Below are 16,373 nucleotides of genomic sequence, written 5' to 3'. Positions count from 1 at the left end.
AGCAGCAGGGAACCATGGATGGACAGTTACTCTTGGTAAGTGAGGGAGCAGGATAGAGCTGAATGCATAACATTTCCTCCTTCAGTCTACCAGTTTATTTTTAATAGAGTACTTCAGGCAAATACTTAGTACAGATTGAATATTGTAGGAAACTAGCTAATATTTGTATCAAAATTGACGAGAAATCTGCTGTTTGGTGCTATTTTCTGTTTGCATTGTGACTTCAGAAGCATGGTATGGCCGTAAGACCACTATACTAGGAGTCAGGATAGATTCTAGACCTGATTTTGCTGTTCTGTGAAAGGCTTCACTTTCTTCATTAGATAAATATTTTAAAGGTCAGTGGAGTAGAATAGTTTCTAAGGTACTACCTAGCTATAAAACCTTGCGACTCAAATTATACTATAAGCTGGGAAAGGTACTTTCCGTAAGGATGGTCAGAATAAACAGCTATTATAATGAAATCGTAAGTTCAGATTAATGTAAAAAATTAGAAACAAGAATGATTGGACCCATACATTAGAAAAGGGTGCAAGAGTTTTGTAGTGAACTAAATTCTCCTCATTTAAGCTTGTTTTATTTGAAATCAGATGCTGTTTATAAACTGATTTAAGTCAGATATTATAGTCACAAACTGTTTTCCCAACTTAAGTTGCACATAGGTAGTGTATTAGTGTAAGTGTAATATTGAAGTTTGAAATTCTTCTTCCTGCTTTTTTAAAAAGCATAGTTGGATATTCAAAATAGTGAAGTAACATGGATTTCTTTTACTTTTTAGGATTTAAGTGTCCTGTATGCTCAAAATTTGTACCCTCAGATGAAATGGATTTGCATCTTGTGATGTGTTTAACAAAGCCAAGAATAACCTATAATGGTAAGTCCAGTGCTTTAAAATAATACTTTAAATTAGAATTATCTTAGATTTTATGAATTTCGTGTTTCAGGTAAAAGTTAAAAGGCCAGGAAGGGCTATCTATGAGCCTTGAGCTAACTGGTATCCTAATTAGGTCTGGTGCTTTGGCTGTGCCATTCTTACCTGACCACAATCTCCAGATACTCAAAACCGTAGGAGAGATTTTCAATGTAGTCCTGGTACATTTTGAAATAGACTTGAAAAAAAAAAAGGAATAGTTCATTCGTGACTTTAGATGAATAGAATGAAATAAAGGAAAAATGAGAGCTTTTTTCAGAATTTCATAGATAAAAAGACAAACTTCAAAATCCGTGGAGAAATTTTAGATTTTTCAAATGTAAAATTTGGTTTGAAATAGAATGAGTAAGAAGAGTACCAGTAAACAGTGAAGCCAATTGAAAGATCGACTTCTTGATCAGCAAATGTTTTTTCAGTACCTGTCAGGTATGAGGTATATAGTGTTAGGAACTTGGAATATAGCAATGAATAAAACACATGGATGCTACAGCCTAGGATCAACCAAAGGTTAATCAGTGTAGTAACACTTAGTCAATAATCTGAGATTTCTCCTCAGATTACAGAAATCTTGTCGGGGTAAAATTTAACACTGAAGTGAACACGTTATTTTGAGTAGCTTTTTTGCAAAATGTTTTAGGAATCTCTGTCTTGATAAGGTAGTGCTTCAGCCACACTATAATAGTAATAATTGAGCACTTTTTCCCATTTTCCAGTGTATAAGTAAAAGTAGCTTTTAGCATTTCCTTTGAATAGTAAATGTACCTATTGATTATTATATATAAACCTTTCTGCATTAGGAAATTGAATTGGCTACTTTTCATAATCTAATTGAGATTCAGTTACTTAAGAAATAAAAGACATTTTTATTCAGGTTCAAAATTTGAGGTAAAATTGATTGGGCTTGTTTCTTATACTTACTCTATTATCTTATCATTACCCTCCATAATTATTTTGTTTATTACAAGTGTTTTTAAAATAAATATCCTTAAATCTTAAGATTCTGGCCTTGAATTTTAAAAGCCAAGTGTATTTCCTTTTACCATATAATATATTTGCATATAATCTTAGTATTCTGTTTATTTACTTTTTGTGTAGTGTATTTGGATATAGTCTTTTTATGTGTTGATATTTGGCAGTTTTTAATTTCCTGATTTAACTGTGCTCAAGTCATTAAAGTTTTCTACTAGATCACTTGTGTGGTGGCTTAAAAAGCAATATGTAACCCTCTGCTTGGGGATACTGTGATCCAAGAATTCAGGTTTTAAATATTTGACAGTATTCCAATTTAGAAGTTAGTAAACTTAATGCAAAAAGTAAATAAAGTTGCAGCCATTTTTAAGAATGGCTTCCTACTTTAAGGTAGTTAGACCTGAAATTTTTTAATTTGTTACCTATAGATTAACGTCCATAAACATTCACAAGAGGCAAAAACAGCTTCTTTATAAACATATATGATTCTTGAATTTTTAAAATGTGGACAGTGGCCAAGTGTGAGTTAAAAGAAGGAGGAGCTGTGATTGACGGGTTTAGGTTAGATAGAGGTGGCAGATTGGTAATGTACTTTCCCATCACAGGCTAGGAGAATTCTAAGGTTTTGAAAGCAGAGTCCTGTAGGGGAGGAAAAAATAATCCCTTTACCTTTCTGAGTTCTTGGCTGAGACCCCTGTAATAAAAGACAGATTAACAAGAGGAAAACAAATACAAATTTATTAACAAGTATACCTCCTGGTGTACATAGGAGGTACCCAGGGGAAAAATGAGCTGATCTCCAAGGTGATTTAGAGTGTGGGCTTAAATAGCATCTTCAGCTAAAGACAAAGAAGAAAGTGAGGGTGGGGAAGCCAGTTGTGGGGGGTCACCAGGAAAATCATGACAAACAAGAGGTCTGTTACGTGGATATAGGTTAGTGCCTGCTCCACTGAGAAGATTCTCTTGGGAGTAAACTTTGTGATTTAGAGCAGCCCTCCTCCTCTTCCTGGTAGTGAGAAGGAAGACACCCTTGCAAATGGAGAGTTCTTCTGTTCAGTATTATGTAACAACCTAAATGGGAAAAAAATAGACACATGTATATGTATAACTGAATCACTTTGCTGTACACCTGGAACTGTCAACACGGTTAATCAACTATGCTCCAATATAAAATAAAGAGCTTTTTAAAATCGTATATTTCCCTTACTAAAGGGTAACTTCTACTTTCAGAGCTTCTCTTGAGTCTGCTATTTCTCAGTCATTTAAAAAATAATCCTTATGCCAAAGAAGCATATTTTAGGGTAGCAAATTCTGCTACCCTTCAGTCACCAAAATCTGATCTATCAAGGATATGAGCCTGTGTGAGAACCAGCCCCTTTAACACCCAAGCAATAATCTAGGATTATTATGAAGTTTAGAACAAGGTGAGCTGGAGAATCCTGAAATGGAATCGTTTTAGTCAGCTGGACTCCTAACAGCTTCATATTTTAATTCCAAAAAGTTGATTTCGTAGAGAGAGATGCATTAGAGAGATTGGGTCTCTAAATTGTGTTAATACTCAAACAAGAATTTTATTCAGTGTAGTGCTTATCAACTAAAACCTTTTGCAGCCTTTCCTAAAGTAGCTAGATCTATAATTTTTCAATTTATTTGTTAAATGTATATTAATTGAACTGTCTACAGACATTCACAGTTAGCAAGGAGAATAGTTGGGCTTATTTTTCAGGCTGGGTATTATTTATTTATTTATTTATTTATTTATTTATTTTTGGGTATTATTTATAGTCAAACTCCTGAATAGGATGAATTCCAGAAATTTGACTATAACTTGGTGATTCGGAGTTTCAAATTCATATTCACAGAGATGATATTCTGAATGTTGGTTTGATTTACCAGGCTAGCCCACAGAAGCTTTCTTATTGTTTTTTAATCTGTAATATATTCAAATACCCAAGTCCTGGCAACTGAAGAAGAAAATTGACTCGCCAGGTGAAAGCTCTCAGGATTTAGGCAACTGGCTCAGCAGAAGTTCAGGTAGGAGGTCCAAAGCAATCATGGCAGGAAATGATTCAGAGTGATGTGAGTGGTTATGTATTTGCAGGTGGTATTTTTGGCAGAATGGAAAAAAAGTTCAGAATGACACAATGAGTGTTCGTAGATAGATAGCCCTTAAGTCAGAGACTGCCTGCTTCATATACTTTCCCCTCTTTCATGGGCTTCACTGTTTAGTTCATGGACCTAGTAATTTGATGTATGGTCTTATAAACGTAATATAAATGTTGCAAGCATAGAGTCTCTATTTCCTTGTTCCTCATCTTCTAAAGTATTTCAGAACAAACAAATGTGAAATAAATATTGATAGCAAATTTTTACTCTTGGATTTTCTTGGTCTTTAAACTTTACTGGATCATAGCATGTTTTGCATCATATAAAGTTCAGTTTTCATTTTAGACTTCTGTGATTGAACTCGGTATTTAAGAAATCTTTGTGTTGTTTTATTTGTAGTTAGTACTCTGTGTGTGCATGTGCACCCAAAGGAGGTGTAACTTGAAATAAGTTTGTCTTCTGAGAGTTAATTATAAACCTATATAGTGAATCAAAAGAGAGCTTTTCAAAATCATCAGAAAGAAGACTGACTTTATGGACAGAGTAAGATGAATATTACTCTTTTAAAGTAATCATTTTTGAAGAAAGATTGAGTCATTTTCTTTTTTTATAAATTTTTGGCTGCGTTGGGTCTTCATTGCTGTGCATGGCTTTCTCTAGTTGCAACGAGCGGGGGCTACTCTTTGTTGCGGTGCGCAGGCTTGCAGTGGCTTCTCTTCTTGTGGAGCACGGGCTCTAGGTGTTCAGGCTTCAGTAGTTGTGGCACGCGGGCTCTAGAGTGCAGGCTCAGTAGTTATGGCGCATGGGCTTAGTTGCTCTGCTGCATGTGGGAGCCCTTAGAGCAGGGCTTAAATCTGTGTCCCCTGCATTGGCAGGCAGATTCTTAACCACTGCGCCACCAGGGAAGCCCCAATTTCTTTTTTTTTTTAATTTTTATTTTATATTGGAGTATAGTTGATTAACAATGTTGTGTTAGTTTCAGGTGTACAGCAAAGTGATTCAGTTATACATATACATGTATCTATTGTTCAGATTCTTTTCCCATTTAGGTTATTACAGAATATTGAGCAGAGTTGCTTGTGCTATACAGTAGGTCCTTGTTGGTTATCTACTTTAAATACAGCAGTGTGTACACGTCAGTCCCAAAGATTGAGTCAATTTCGAAGCGAACTTGTGCTATAATAAAAGTGAGGGAAAAGGATCTCATCTTCTGTGCTGTCGGTGGGAGAGTGTATCTTATCTACTTACTTGGATGTTGAAGAAAAGTTGCAGCAGACAGACAGTGCTTGATTCCAGTGTGCACATGTAGTCTTCTAATGACCGTGTAGCATGTTTGCAAGAAAGTACGTGTTTTCTCCCTCTGTAATTGCTTTCTGGCTTTTCAGGCAGTTGTGGGTCTCATTTTAAGTTATAAACTTGCTTTCTGCCTTACATACTACATTTTCTTGGTTTTAAGACCTCCCCCCCACCCCCACCCACGCCGCCGGCACTCCAACACACACAATTTAATCTTTCTGAATTCAGGAGGCTTTCTGAAATTGGCATGTCTCTTATAATTAAGGTTAAAAAATATATTTGTCAATTACGGAGCAGAATTTTAAATAAGGAGGTAGTTATCATTGCCTAAGTTTGTGTGACCTTGGCCTTCTGTGGAAGATCTACTGTCTGATCTGATGACTCTGTTCATCTGTTTGCACTAATTTTTGTGGCTGAGTGTTCTTTACATTTTTCTTTTTGTATAAATTATTTAATTTTTTTTTTTTAATTTTTGGCTGCGTTGGGTCTTCATTGCTGCGTGCGGGCTTTTCTCTGGTTGTGGCGAGTGGGGTCTACTCTTCAGTGTGGTGCGTGGGCTTCCCATTGCGGTGGCTTCTCTTGTGGAGCACGGGCTCTAGGCACGTGGGCTTCAGTAGCTGTGGAGCGCGGGCTCAGTAGTGGTGGCCCACGGGCTGCAGAGCACAGGCTCAGTAGTTGTGGCACACGGGCCTAGTTGCTCCGCGGCTTGTGGGATCCTCCCGGACCAGGGATCGAACCCGTGTCCCCTGCATTGGCAGGCGGATTCCCAACCACTGCGCCACCAGGGAAGCCCTGTGGTTGAGTTTTAACCACAAAATATGGATTCCTTAATAGTGGTTTTATTTATTTTTAAAAATAAATTTATTTATTTACTTATTTATGGTTGTGTTGGGTCTTCGTTGCTGCACGTGGGCTTTCTCTGGTTGTGGTGAGTGGGGTCGTTGCAGTGTGCGGACTTCTCATTGCAGTGACTTCTCTTGTTTCAGAACACGGGCTCTAGGGGCGTGGGCTTCAGTAGTTGTGGCTCGTGGGCTCAGTAGTTGTGGCTCATGGGCTCTAGAGGGCAGGCTCAGTAGTTATAGCACACGGGCTTAGTTGCTCCGTGTGGCATGTGGGATCTTCCCGGACCAGGGCTTGAACCCGTGTCCCCTGCATTGGCAGGCAGATTCCTAACTGCTGAGCCACCAGGGAAGCCCAAAATGTTTGTTTTTAAATCATTAAAAAATGAATAAGAAGTAAGTAAAAAACAAGATATATTGTGAATAAGATGAGATTTGAACTCTTTAGACATTAGTCACTGAAATTAAAATCTCAACTGATAGGTTAAGCAGCAGATTAGACAGAGCTGCAAGGAGAATTAGTAAAGTATAAGATGGATCTGAGGAAATTACACAGAGTGTAATAGAGAGGTACATGGCATGGAGCCTGTAACAAAAGATCTACCATACATACAGTAATCTCCTAAAAAGAGATGGAATTGACTTCTGGTTTCCAGTTCCACATGTAAGAAGTCTGGAAGTAGCCACTCAGTCCTAAAAACAAGTAAAAAGCCAAACAGACTGAAAAATCAACAACTCTTCTTAGATCCATAAGAGATGGGAAGGCACAGGGCAAACCACTGCCCCCGCAGATTGTGGAGATACGCAAACACAGAGAGTCACGGGTTTCAGCTTACTGCAGCAGACTCAGTGGGAACCAGTGCCAGGGTAAGGAAAACCTGGACTGTAAATGTTGAATTGCTGGGGGCTTAGCATGGACAAATCTGAGAGTTTAAAAACTCCAGGGAGATGCCCACAATATTTTAAGATTTACCACTAGGAGCTGAACCAGGTTCCCATGGTAAATGTCAGAGAAAAATACCCTTCTCCTTCTGGCAGGGGGAAGGGAAAATGAACTATCTTGAAATATGCCAGAGGACTTGCCTCAAGGGAAACTAGTTAACCAGAGCCTAACTGACCTGGGAGAACAGTAATACTCAACTCGGGCCCCGCTCTAGCCATCCTGTTCTACCTAATGCGGGAGAAGAAATCCTGAGAAACACTGTTTGTTTGTTTGGGTTTTTTGTTTTCTTAAATTTTTATTGGAGTATAGTTGATTTATAATGTGTTAGTTTCAGGTGTACAGCAAAGTGAATCAGTTACACATATATCCACTCTTTTTTTTGATTCTTTTCCCATACACGTCATTAAAGAGTATTAAGTAGAGTCCCCTGTGCTACACAGTAGGTCCTTGTTAGTTAGCTGTTTTATATATAGTAGTGTGTATATTTCAGTCTCAATCTCCCGATTTATCCCCTTACTCCCTGGTAGCCATAAGTTTGTATTCTACATCTATGACTCTACTTCTGTTTTGTAAGTTCATTTGTACCCATTTTTTGGATTTCACGTATAAGCGATATCATATGATATTTGTCTTTCTCTGATGTCACTAAGTATGACAGTCTCTAGGTCCATCCATGTTGCAGCAAATGGCATTATTTTGGTCTTTTTTATGGCTGAGTAATATTCCATCGTATATATGTACCACATCTTATTTATTCATTCCTCTGTTCTTGAACATTTAGGTTGCTTCCATGTCCTGGCTATTGTAAATAGTGCTGCAGTGAACATTGGGGTGCATGCATGTATCTTTTCGTATTATGATTTTCTCTGGGTATATACTGAGGAGTGGGATTACTGGGTCACATGGTAGTTCTGTTTCTAGTTTTTTAAGGAACCTCCATACTGTTCTCTATAGTGGCTGTACCAGTTTACATTCCCACCAACAGTGTAAGAGGGGTCCCTTTTCTCCACACCCTCTTTAGCATTTATTGTTTGTAGATTATTTTTATGATGGCCATCTGACTGATGTGAGGTGATACCTCATTGCAGTTTTGATTTGCATTTCCCTAATAATTAGTAATGTTGAGCAGCTATTCATGTGCTTTTGGGCCATCTATATGTCTTCTTTGGAGAGATGTCTACTTACGTCTTCTGCCCATTTTTTGATTGGGTTGTTTGTTTGTTTTTAATATTGAGCTGCATGAGCTGTTTATATATTTTGGAGGTTAATCCTTTGTCCGTTGATTCATTTGCAAATATTTTCTTGCATTCTGAGGGTTGTCTTTTCGTCTTGATTATAGTTTCCTTTGCTGTGCAAAAGCTTTTAAGTTTCATTAAGTCCCATATGTTTATTTTTGTTTTTATTTCTATTACTCTAGGAGGTGGGTTAAAAAAGATCCTGCTGTGATTTATGTCAAAGAGTTTTCTTCCTGTGTTTTCCTCTAAGAGTTTTATAGTGTCTGGTCTTACATTTAGGTCTCTAATCCATTTTGAGTTTATTTTTGTGTATGGTGTTAGGGAGTGTTCTGATTTCATTCTTTTACATGTAGCTGTCCAGTTTTCCCAGCACCACTTATTGAAGAGACTGTCTTCTCCATTGTATATCCTTGCCTCCTGTGTCATAGATGAGCTGGCCATAGGTGCGTGGGTTTATCTCTGGGCTTTCTATCTTGTTCCATTGATCTATGTTTCTGTTTTTGTGCCAGTACCATATTGTCTTGATTACTGTAGTTTTGTAGTATAGTCTGAAGTCAGGGAGTCTGATTCTTACAGCTCCGTTTCTCTCCCTCAAGACTGCTTTGGCTATTCAGGGTCTTTTGTGTCTCCATACAAATTTTAAGATTTTTTGTTCTAGGTCTATAAAAATTGCCATTGGTAATTTGATAGGGATTGCATTGAATCTGTAGATTGCTTTAGGTAGTATAGGCATTCTCACAATATTGCTTCTTCCGATCCAAGAACATGGTATATCTCTCTGTTTGTGTCATCTTTGATTTCTTACATCAGTGTCGTATAGTTTTCTGAGTACAGGTCTTTTACCTTCTTAGGTAGATTTATTCCTACGTATTTTATTCTTTTTATTGCAGTGGTGAATGAGATTGTTAATTTCTCTTTCTGATCTTTCATTGCTAGTGTATAGGAATGCAAAAGATTTGTGTGCATTAATTTTGTATCCTGCACCTTTACCAAATTCATTGATTAGCTCTAGTAGTTTTCTGGTGGCATCTTTAGGATTCTCTATGTATAGTATCATGTCATCTGCAAACAGTGACAGTTACACTTTTTCTTTTCCAATTTGTATTCCTTTTATTTCTTTTTCTTCTCTGATTGCCGTGGCTAGGACTTCCAAAACTATGTTGAATAAGAGTGGTGAGAGTGGACATCCTTGTCTTGTTCCTGATCTTAGAGGAAATGCTTTCAGTTTTTCACCATTGAGAATGATGTTTGCTGTGGTTCTGTCATATATGGCCTTTATTATGTTGAGGTAGACTCCCTCTGTGCCCACTTTCTGGAGAGTTTTTATCATAAATGGGTGTTGAATTTTGTCAAAAGCTTTTTCTGCATCTATTGAGATGATCATGTAATTTTTATTCTTCAGTTTGTTAATATGGTGTATCACATTGATTGATTTGCGTATATTGAATCCTTGCCTTCCTGGGGTAAATCCCACTTGATCATGGTGTATGATCCTTTTAATGTGTTGTTGGATTCTGTTTGCTAGTAGTTTGTTGAGAATTTTTGCATCTATGTTCATCAGTGATATTGGTCTGTAATTTTCTTTTTTTGTAGTATCTTTTCTGGTTTTTGTATCAGGGTGATGGTGGGCCTCGTAGAGTGAGTTTGGGAGTGTTTCTTCCTCTGCAATTTTTTGGAACAGTTTGAGAAGGATGGGTGTCAGCTCTTCTGTAAATGTTTCATAGAATTCACCTGTGAAGCCATCTGGTCCTTTTGTTTTTTGGAAGATTTTTAATCACAGTTTCAATTTCATTACTTGTGATTGGTCTGTTCATATTTTCTGTTTCTTCCTGATTCAGTCTTGGAAGGGTATACCTTTCCAAGAATTTGTTCATTTCTTCCAGGTTGTCGATTTTATTGGTATAGAGTTGCTTGTAGTAGTCTCTTGGGATGCTTTGTATTTCTGCAGTGTCCATTGTAACATCTCCTTTTTCATTTCTAATTTTATTGATTTAAGTCCTCTCCTTTCTCTTGAGTCTGGCTAATGGTTTATCAATTTTGTTTATCTTCTCAAAGAACCAGCTTTTAGTTTTATTGATCTTTGCTATTGTTTTCCTTGTTTCTATTTCATTTGTTTCTGCTCTGATCTTTATGATTTCTTTCCTTCTACTAACTTCAGGTTTTGTTTGTTCTTCTTTCTCTAGTTTCTTTAGGTGTAAGGTTAGATTGTTTATTTGAGATTTTTCTTGTTTCTTGAGGTAGGATTGTATTGCTATAAACTTCCCTCTTAGAACTGCTTTTGCTGCATCCTGTAGGTTTTGGATCACCGTGTTTTTGTTGTCATTTGTCTCTAGGTATTTTTTGATTTCCTCTTTGACTTCTTCAGTGATCTCTTGGTTATTTAGTAACATTTTGTTTAGCCTGTATGTGTTTGTGTTTTTTACATTTTTTTTTCCCAGTAATTGATTTCTAAATCTCGTAGCATTGTGGTCAGAAAAGATGCTTGATATGATTTCAATTTTCTTAAATTTACTGAGGCTTGATTTGTGACCCAAGATGTGATCTGTCCTGGAGAATGTTCCATGAGCACTTGAGAAGAAAGTGTAATCTGCTGTTTTTGGATAGAATGTCCTATAAATATCAATTAAATCTATCTGGTCTATTGTGTCATTTAAAGCTTGTGTTTCCTTATTAATTTTCTGTCTGGATGATCTTTCCATTGGTGTAAGTGGGGTGTTAAAGTGCCCCCTCTATTATTGTGTTACTGTCCATTTCCTCTTTTATAGCTGTTAGCATTTGCCTTATGTATTGAGGTGCTCCTATGTCGAATGCATATATATTTATAATTGTTACATCTTCTTCTTGGATTGATCCCTTGATCATTATGTAGTTTCCTTCCGTGTCTCTTGTAGCATTCTTTAAAGTCTATTCTATCTGATATGAGTATTGCTACTACAGTTTTCTTTTGATTTCCATTTGCATAGAATACCTTCTTCCATCCCCTCACTTTCAGTCTGTATGTGTCCCTAGGTTTGAAGTGGGTGTCTTGTAGACAGCATATATATGGGCCTTGTTTTTGTATCCATTCAGTGAGCCTGTGTCTTTTGGTTGGAGCATTTAATCCATTCACATTAAGGTAATTATTGATATGTATGTTCCTATTCCCATTTTCTTAATTGTTTTGGGTTTGTTTCTGTAGGTCCTTTTCTTCTCTTGTTTTTCCCAGTTAGAGAAGTTCCTTTAGCATTTGTTGTAGAGCTGGTTTGGTGGTGCTGAATTCTCTTAGCTGTAGGTCCTTTTCTTCTCTTGTTTTTCCCAGTTAGAGAAGTTCCTTTAGCATTTGTTGTAGAGCTGGTTTGGTGGTGCTGAATTCTCTTAGCTTTTGCTTGTCTTTAAAGCTTTTGATTTCTCTGTGGAATCTGAATGAGATCCTTGCTGGGTAGAGTAATCTTGGTTGTAGGTTCTTCCCTTTCATCACTTTAAATATATCATGCCACTCCCTTCTGGCTTGTAGAGTTTCTGCTGAGAAATCAGCTGTTAACCTTGTGGGAGTTCCCTTGTTAGTTATTTGTCATTTTTTCCTTGTTGCTTTTAATAATTTCTCTTTGTCTTTGATTTTTCTCAGTTTGATTACCACGTGTCCCAGTGTGTTTCTCCTTGGGTTTATCCTGCCTGGGACTCTGCGCTTCCTGGACTTAGGTGGCTATTTCCTTTCCCATGTTAGGGAAGTTTTCGACTATAATCTTTTCAGGTATTTTCTCAGGTCCTTTCTCTCTCTCTTCTCCTTCTGGAACCCCTATAATGTGAATGTTGGTGCATTTAATGTTGTCCCAGAGGTCTCTTAGGCTGTCTTCGTTTCTTTTCATTCTTTTTTCTTTATTCTGTTCTGTGACAGTGAATTCCACCATTCTGCCTTCCAGGTCACTTATCTGTTCTTCTGCCTCAGTTATTGTGCTATTGATTCCTTCTAGTGTATTTTTCATTTCAGTTATTGTATCGATCATTTCTGTTTGTTTGTTCTTTAATTCTTCTAAGTCTTTGTTAAACATTTCTTGCATCTTCTTGATCTTTGCCTCCATTCTTTTTCCGAGATGCTGGATTATCTTTACTATCATTATTCTGAATTCTTTTCTTGGAAGGTTGCCTATCTCCACTTCATTTAGTTGTTTTTCTGGGGTTTTATCTTGTTCCGTCATCTGATACATAGTCCTCTGCCTTTTCATTTCGTCTGTCTTTCTGTGACTGTGGTTTTTGTTTCACAGGCTGCAGGATTGTAGTTCCATTTCATAAATCTTTATGTCTTGCCTTTTGTTTTCTTCTTATCATATTACTTTCATAATTTTTTTTAAATCATTCCAACATTCAAGGCAAGTTTTCCTGATCATAAGAAATCAGAAGAAACAACACAGAGACATTGAAAAGACTTTTGGAGTGCGAGAAAACCCAGTAAACCTTTAGACCTGTCCTCAGAGGGAAATGATTTTTTCCTCTGGTCCCAGTTCTTACTTTGGTTGGGATGTGGTATTGGCAGACTCTCATCTTAAAGAAATTCTAATGCAAATTAATAAAATGCATTTCCAAGTTTATCTCATTTTTAAGTTTCTTCTATATTAGAGCAAACGTAGGACTCAGCTCAAGTCTGTCAACAGTTTTGCCCCTTTGTAAAATATTTTATATGTATGTACATAGTAAAAGGTAAACTAGTCTATTTAGGTATTTATTCTAGACCTTGAAAGGATTAATAGATTTGGAGAGAAATGCAGGGTGAGCTCAGAAATAACAACTAGGTAGGTATAGTTTAGGGGAGCAGAGCATGATAAAAGGGAATTGTAGGTGAGAAGATAAATTTAGGGCAGTTTTTAAATAAATTATTTGGAATTTGGAAGATTAATCTTGCATTCATGTGCAGAAATATTTGTAAGGAATGTAATTTCTTTAAAGAGTAGTTTGGAGAGTGGTGTGGTATTTTATGTAGGAAGTGGTTAGATGATATATTAGGAGGAGAAAGAGACAGGTGAAGAAAGAATGAATTGGATTTAGTGAGTGCTGGAAATGGGGAGGGAGGTGTCACAGGTGACTTGAGGATTGGCAGTGGAGGACTCAATTTTGGGTAAAGAGATTGTAAGAGAATACCTAGCTGCTCTAAACTTTGTGCCAGGGATGTTGGTCTTTGCAAAATGTGAAAATTGTGAAATGTGATTCTTTTCAAAGGATTTTTCCAAAACGAGTAAGGGTTAGGATTAGGGTCACTGAGTATTTTGTTGCTTTCAAGAAAGATTTTACAGAGGACTATTGAAGAAATGGCTTGTGAATATTTTTTCAATGACCATTTATTACTTGTATAACTTTTTTTTTTAAATGGTTTTTCTCTCTCCTTTAAGTCATCTTGGCCCTGATAATTCACAGCACTGCCCTGCATTTGCCTCAGAGATGGCCTTGAGAAATATCTTCCCAGATACTGAGTGGTTTGGTTTCAGGGAAGGCAGTATTAACAGAGTGGCTTTGCCTTTTTGGTGAATTGTATTTAACGCTTAACATTTTAACAGTGTATTTAGGTAATAGAACAATAAAAATAATAAAAGTATTCTAGGTAGTTTCATTCCTTTGCTATCTAAATATTTATAATATTTATGATTTGCTTGATTTCTTCCATTTTTTGCTGGACTGATTTTGGGATCTCTAGGCTTCTTGACCTCTAAATACCTCCTAGATTATTGTTACTTAGGATTTCTTTTATTTTGCTCCCTTTAAACTGTATTTCTTGGTACTCAGTTCTTAGACCTTTCCTTGTAATGCTTTTTCGTATGAGAGGCCTTTCTGTAGCTGAAAAATCTTTGACACCCAGTACCCAAATCTTGGTTTCTAAATACCATTCTCCTGTAAAAAGAAAACAGGGCTTCTTGGAGAAATGGCTGATTCGAGGGCTGGAGCAGAGAAAATAAAAGCCTGGAGATCTTGTGTTGTCTGAAAGCAAGGAAGTGCTCAAAAATAAAAAAGATGAGGGCATAGGAGCCAACCTGAATGAGCTCCCAGTGAATAATTTGAGCAAGAAAATTAATATAGCATGGTATTGGATTATAACTCAAAGTATAAAATAAATATATTTGGTTCCATCAATCAGTCAGTAAAACAGAAGAGTAAAAGTTTAACTTGGAGATTAAGCCTAAGAGACATTTCTTTTAAAAAAGTTGTGTTTTTTTAAAGAAATTTAACGTTCCTATTTGTGGTGATTTAAAAGAATTTTTTAATGGGCTGTAGGTGCTCTCTGATTTTAAGTATCCCCAAGACACACTAAGACATATTGTATATGGCACAAATATAACTTGAAATACGTAATCTTAGTTTATTATCACCCTTTCAGTAATGGATGAAAGGGATTTTTAGGGGGATGAGAGCTACTGTTGTAAGCCCCAGCAACAAAAGACTTCATAATTTTCTCTTCCTCAGGTTTTAGAGGGAAAATGCGAGTTAATTTTCTCGTATTTTTATATTGTGGAATTCTCATAGTGAAGGGCTCCTATTATGAAGTCTTACTTTCTAGCTTCAGACATTTTATGTTTATTATATACAGAATACAGATGAGTGAATATAAAGTATAGCCTATTATTCATTAACATAAGACTCAACTGGACTGTACATGTTTTACACTTTATTAAATCTTACAAAGAAAAGATGTTTACTGTCTTGCTCAATGCTTTTTTTTTAAGGTTTTCAGTTTATCTGTTAAGGAGCATGATATATCTCTACATTTGTTTTGATTCATTGAGAACCTATATCTTTAGTGTTAAACTTGTTAAATTTTTGTCTAGTATTTTATAGTTTTGCTACTGTTATGGATGGCATTTGCTTACCATTTGAATATCAAATTGGTTTTGCTGGTAGAAAACGAAGGCTGGTTGTAGGCGAGTCTTTGGATTTTCTAGATTTATGACTTCATCTGCAAATGAAGATAACATTTTCAAGTGTTTATGCACATGTGTTGTTTCTTTGTCTTACTGCGTTAGTTTGAAGCTTACAAATGATGTTGATAATAGTGGTGCCAGTGGACATGCCCGTCTTATGTGTCTGTAGTGTTTCATTGTTTCATAGATGCTTGCTTAGAATTTTGGTAAATCATCTTTATTGTATGTCATTCTTGTCTCATTCTCTTTTACTTACAGCAAGAAACAGCCTAATTTTAGTAAATGCTTTTTCCCCTTTTTATTTGTTGATAAATTACGTTGGTAGATTTTCTGATGTTTCAGTTGAATTGTGTTGATTTCTAGTGTTGCTGGATTTAACTGTTTGATCATGGATTATTAATCTTTTAAAACAATGCTACCAAGTTTGCGCTAGCTAAAGATTATGCTAGTAAAATAAGTGGGAAAGCTTTCCATCTTTTCTCTTCTCTGGAATAATTTGAAAAACCCAGGAAGGGACTGTTCTTTTCATATCAGATAGAATTTGACTGTAAAACCATCTACCCCCCCCCCTTTTTTTTTTTTTGCGCGGTATGCGGGCCTCTCACTGTTGTGGCCTCTCCCGTTGCGGAGCACAGGCTCCGGACACGCAGGCTCAGCGGCCATGGCTCACGGGCCCAGCCGCTCCGCGGCATGTGGGATCTTCCCGGACCGGGGCACGAACCCGCATCCCCTGCATCGGCAGGCGGACTCTCAACCACTGTGCCACCAGGGAAGCCCAACCCCTTTTTTTTAAGGTAGATCTTTGACAGTCCTTATAACTTCTGTGATTATTAGTATATTCATGTTCTTCTACTTCCTCAGTCAATTTTGGGAATTTGTATTTTGTTAGAAAATAATTGTTTTCTTCTAAATGTCCTAATTAATTGCCATAGCATTGCATTAACGTTTTCTTACAAATATTTTAATTTTTAAAATATTTTTGATTATATGGCCCTTTTCGTTCTAATGTTATATATTTTTGTACTTTTGAACCTTAAGCTAGTTAAAAGGGCTTATGTTAATTGATATTTTTAAAGAAGCTACTTTAGAGTTGTAAATAAAGCTACTAATTTATTAGTACTATGTACTGAATAAAGCTACTTATTTCTTTTCAATTTTTAAATTTTTTTCTTT

The 16,373-nt window shown here is 36.5% G+C and overlaps 1 protein-coding gene across 1 annotated transcript in view; it reads left to right on the top strand.

The window, feature by feature from the left end:
* ZNRF2 (zinc and ring finger 2) overlaps positions 1–16,373 on the top strand; it is a gene marked incomplete at its 5' end in the record, with an annotated part of 98,500 nt that overhangs the window by 51,657 nt on the left and 30,470 nt on the right. Inside the window, one exon of the mRNA XM_082661780.1 lies at positions 779–874. Coding sequence (XP_082517906.1) covers positions 779–874 — 96 coding nt within the window. The remainder of the gene's footprint in view (positions 1–778; positions 875–16,373) is intronic.

This window comes from Grampus griseus (genome assembly GCF_964374135.1).
Source record: "Grampus griseus genome assembly, chromosome: 9".
NCBI lineage: Eukaryota > Metazoa > Chordata > Mammalia > Artiodactyla > Delphinidae > Grampus > Grampus griseus.
Note: the sequence above shows the minus strand (reverse complement) of the source record. Positions and strands in the feature narration are given on the sequence as shown.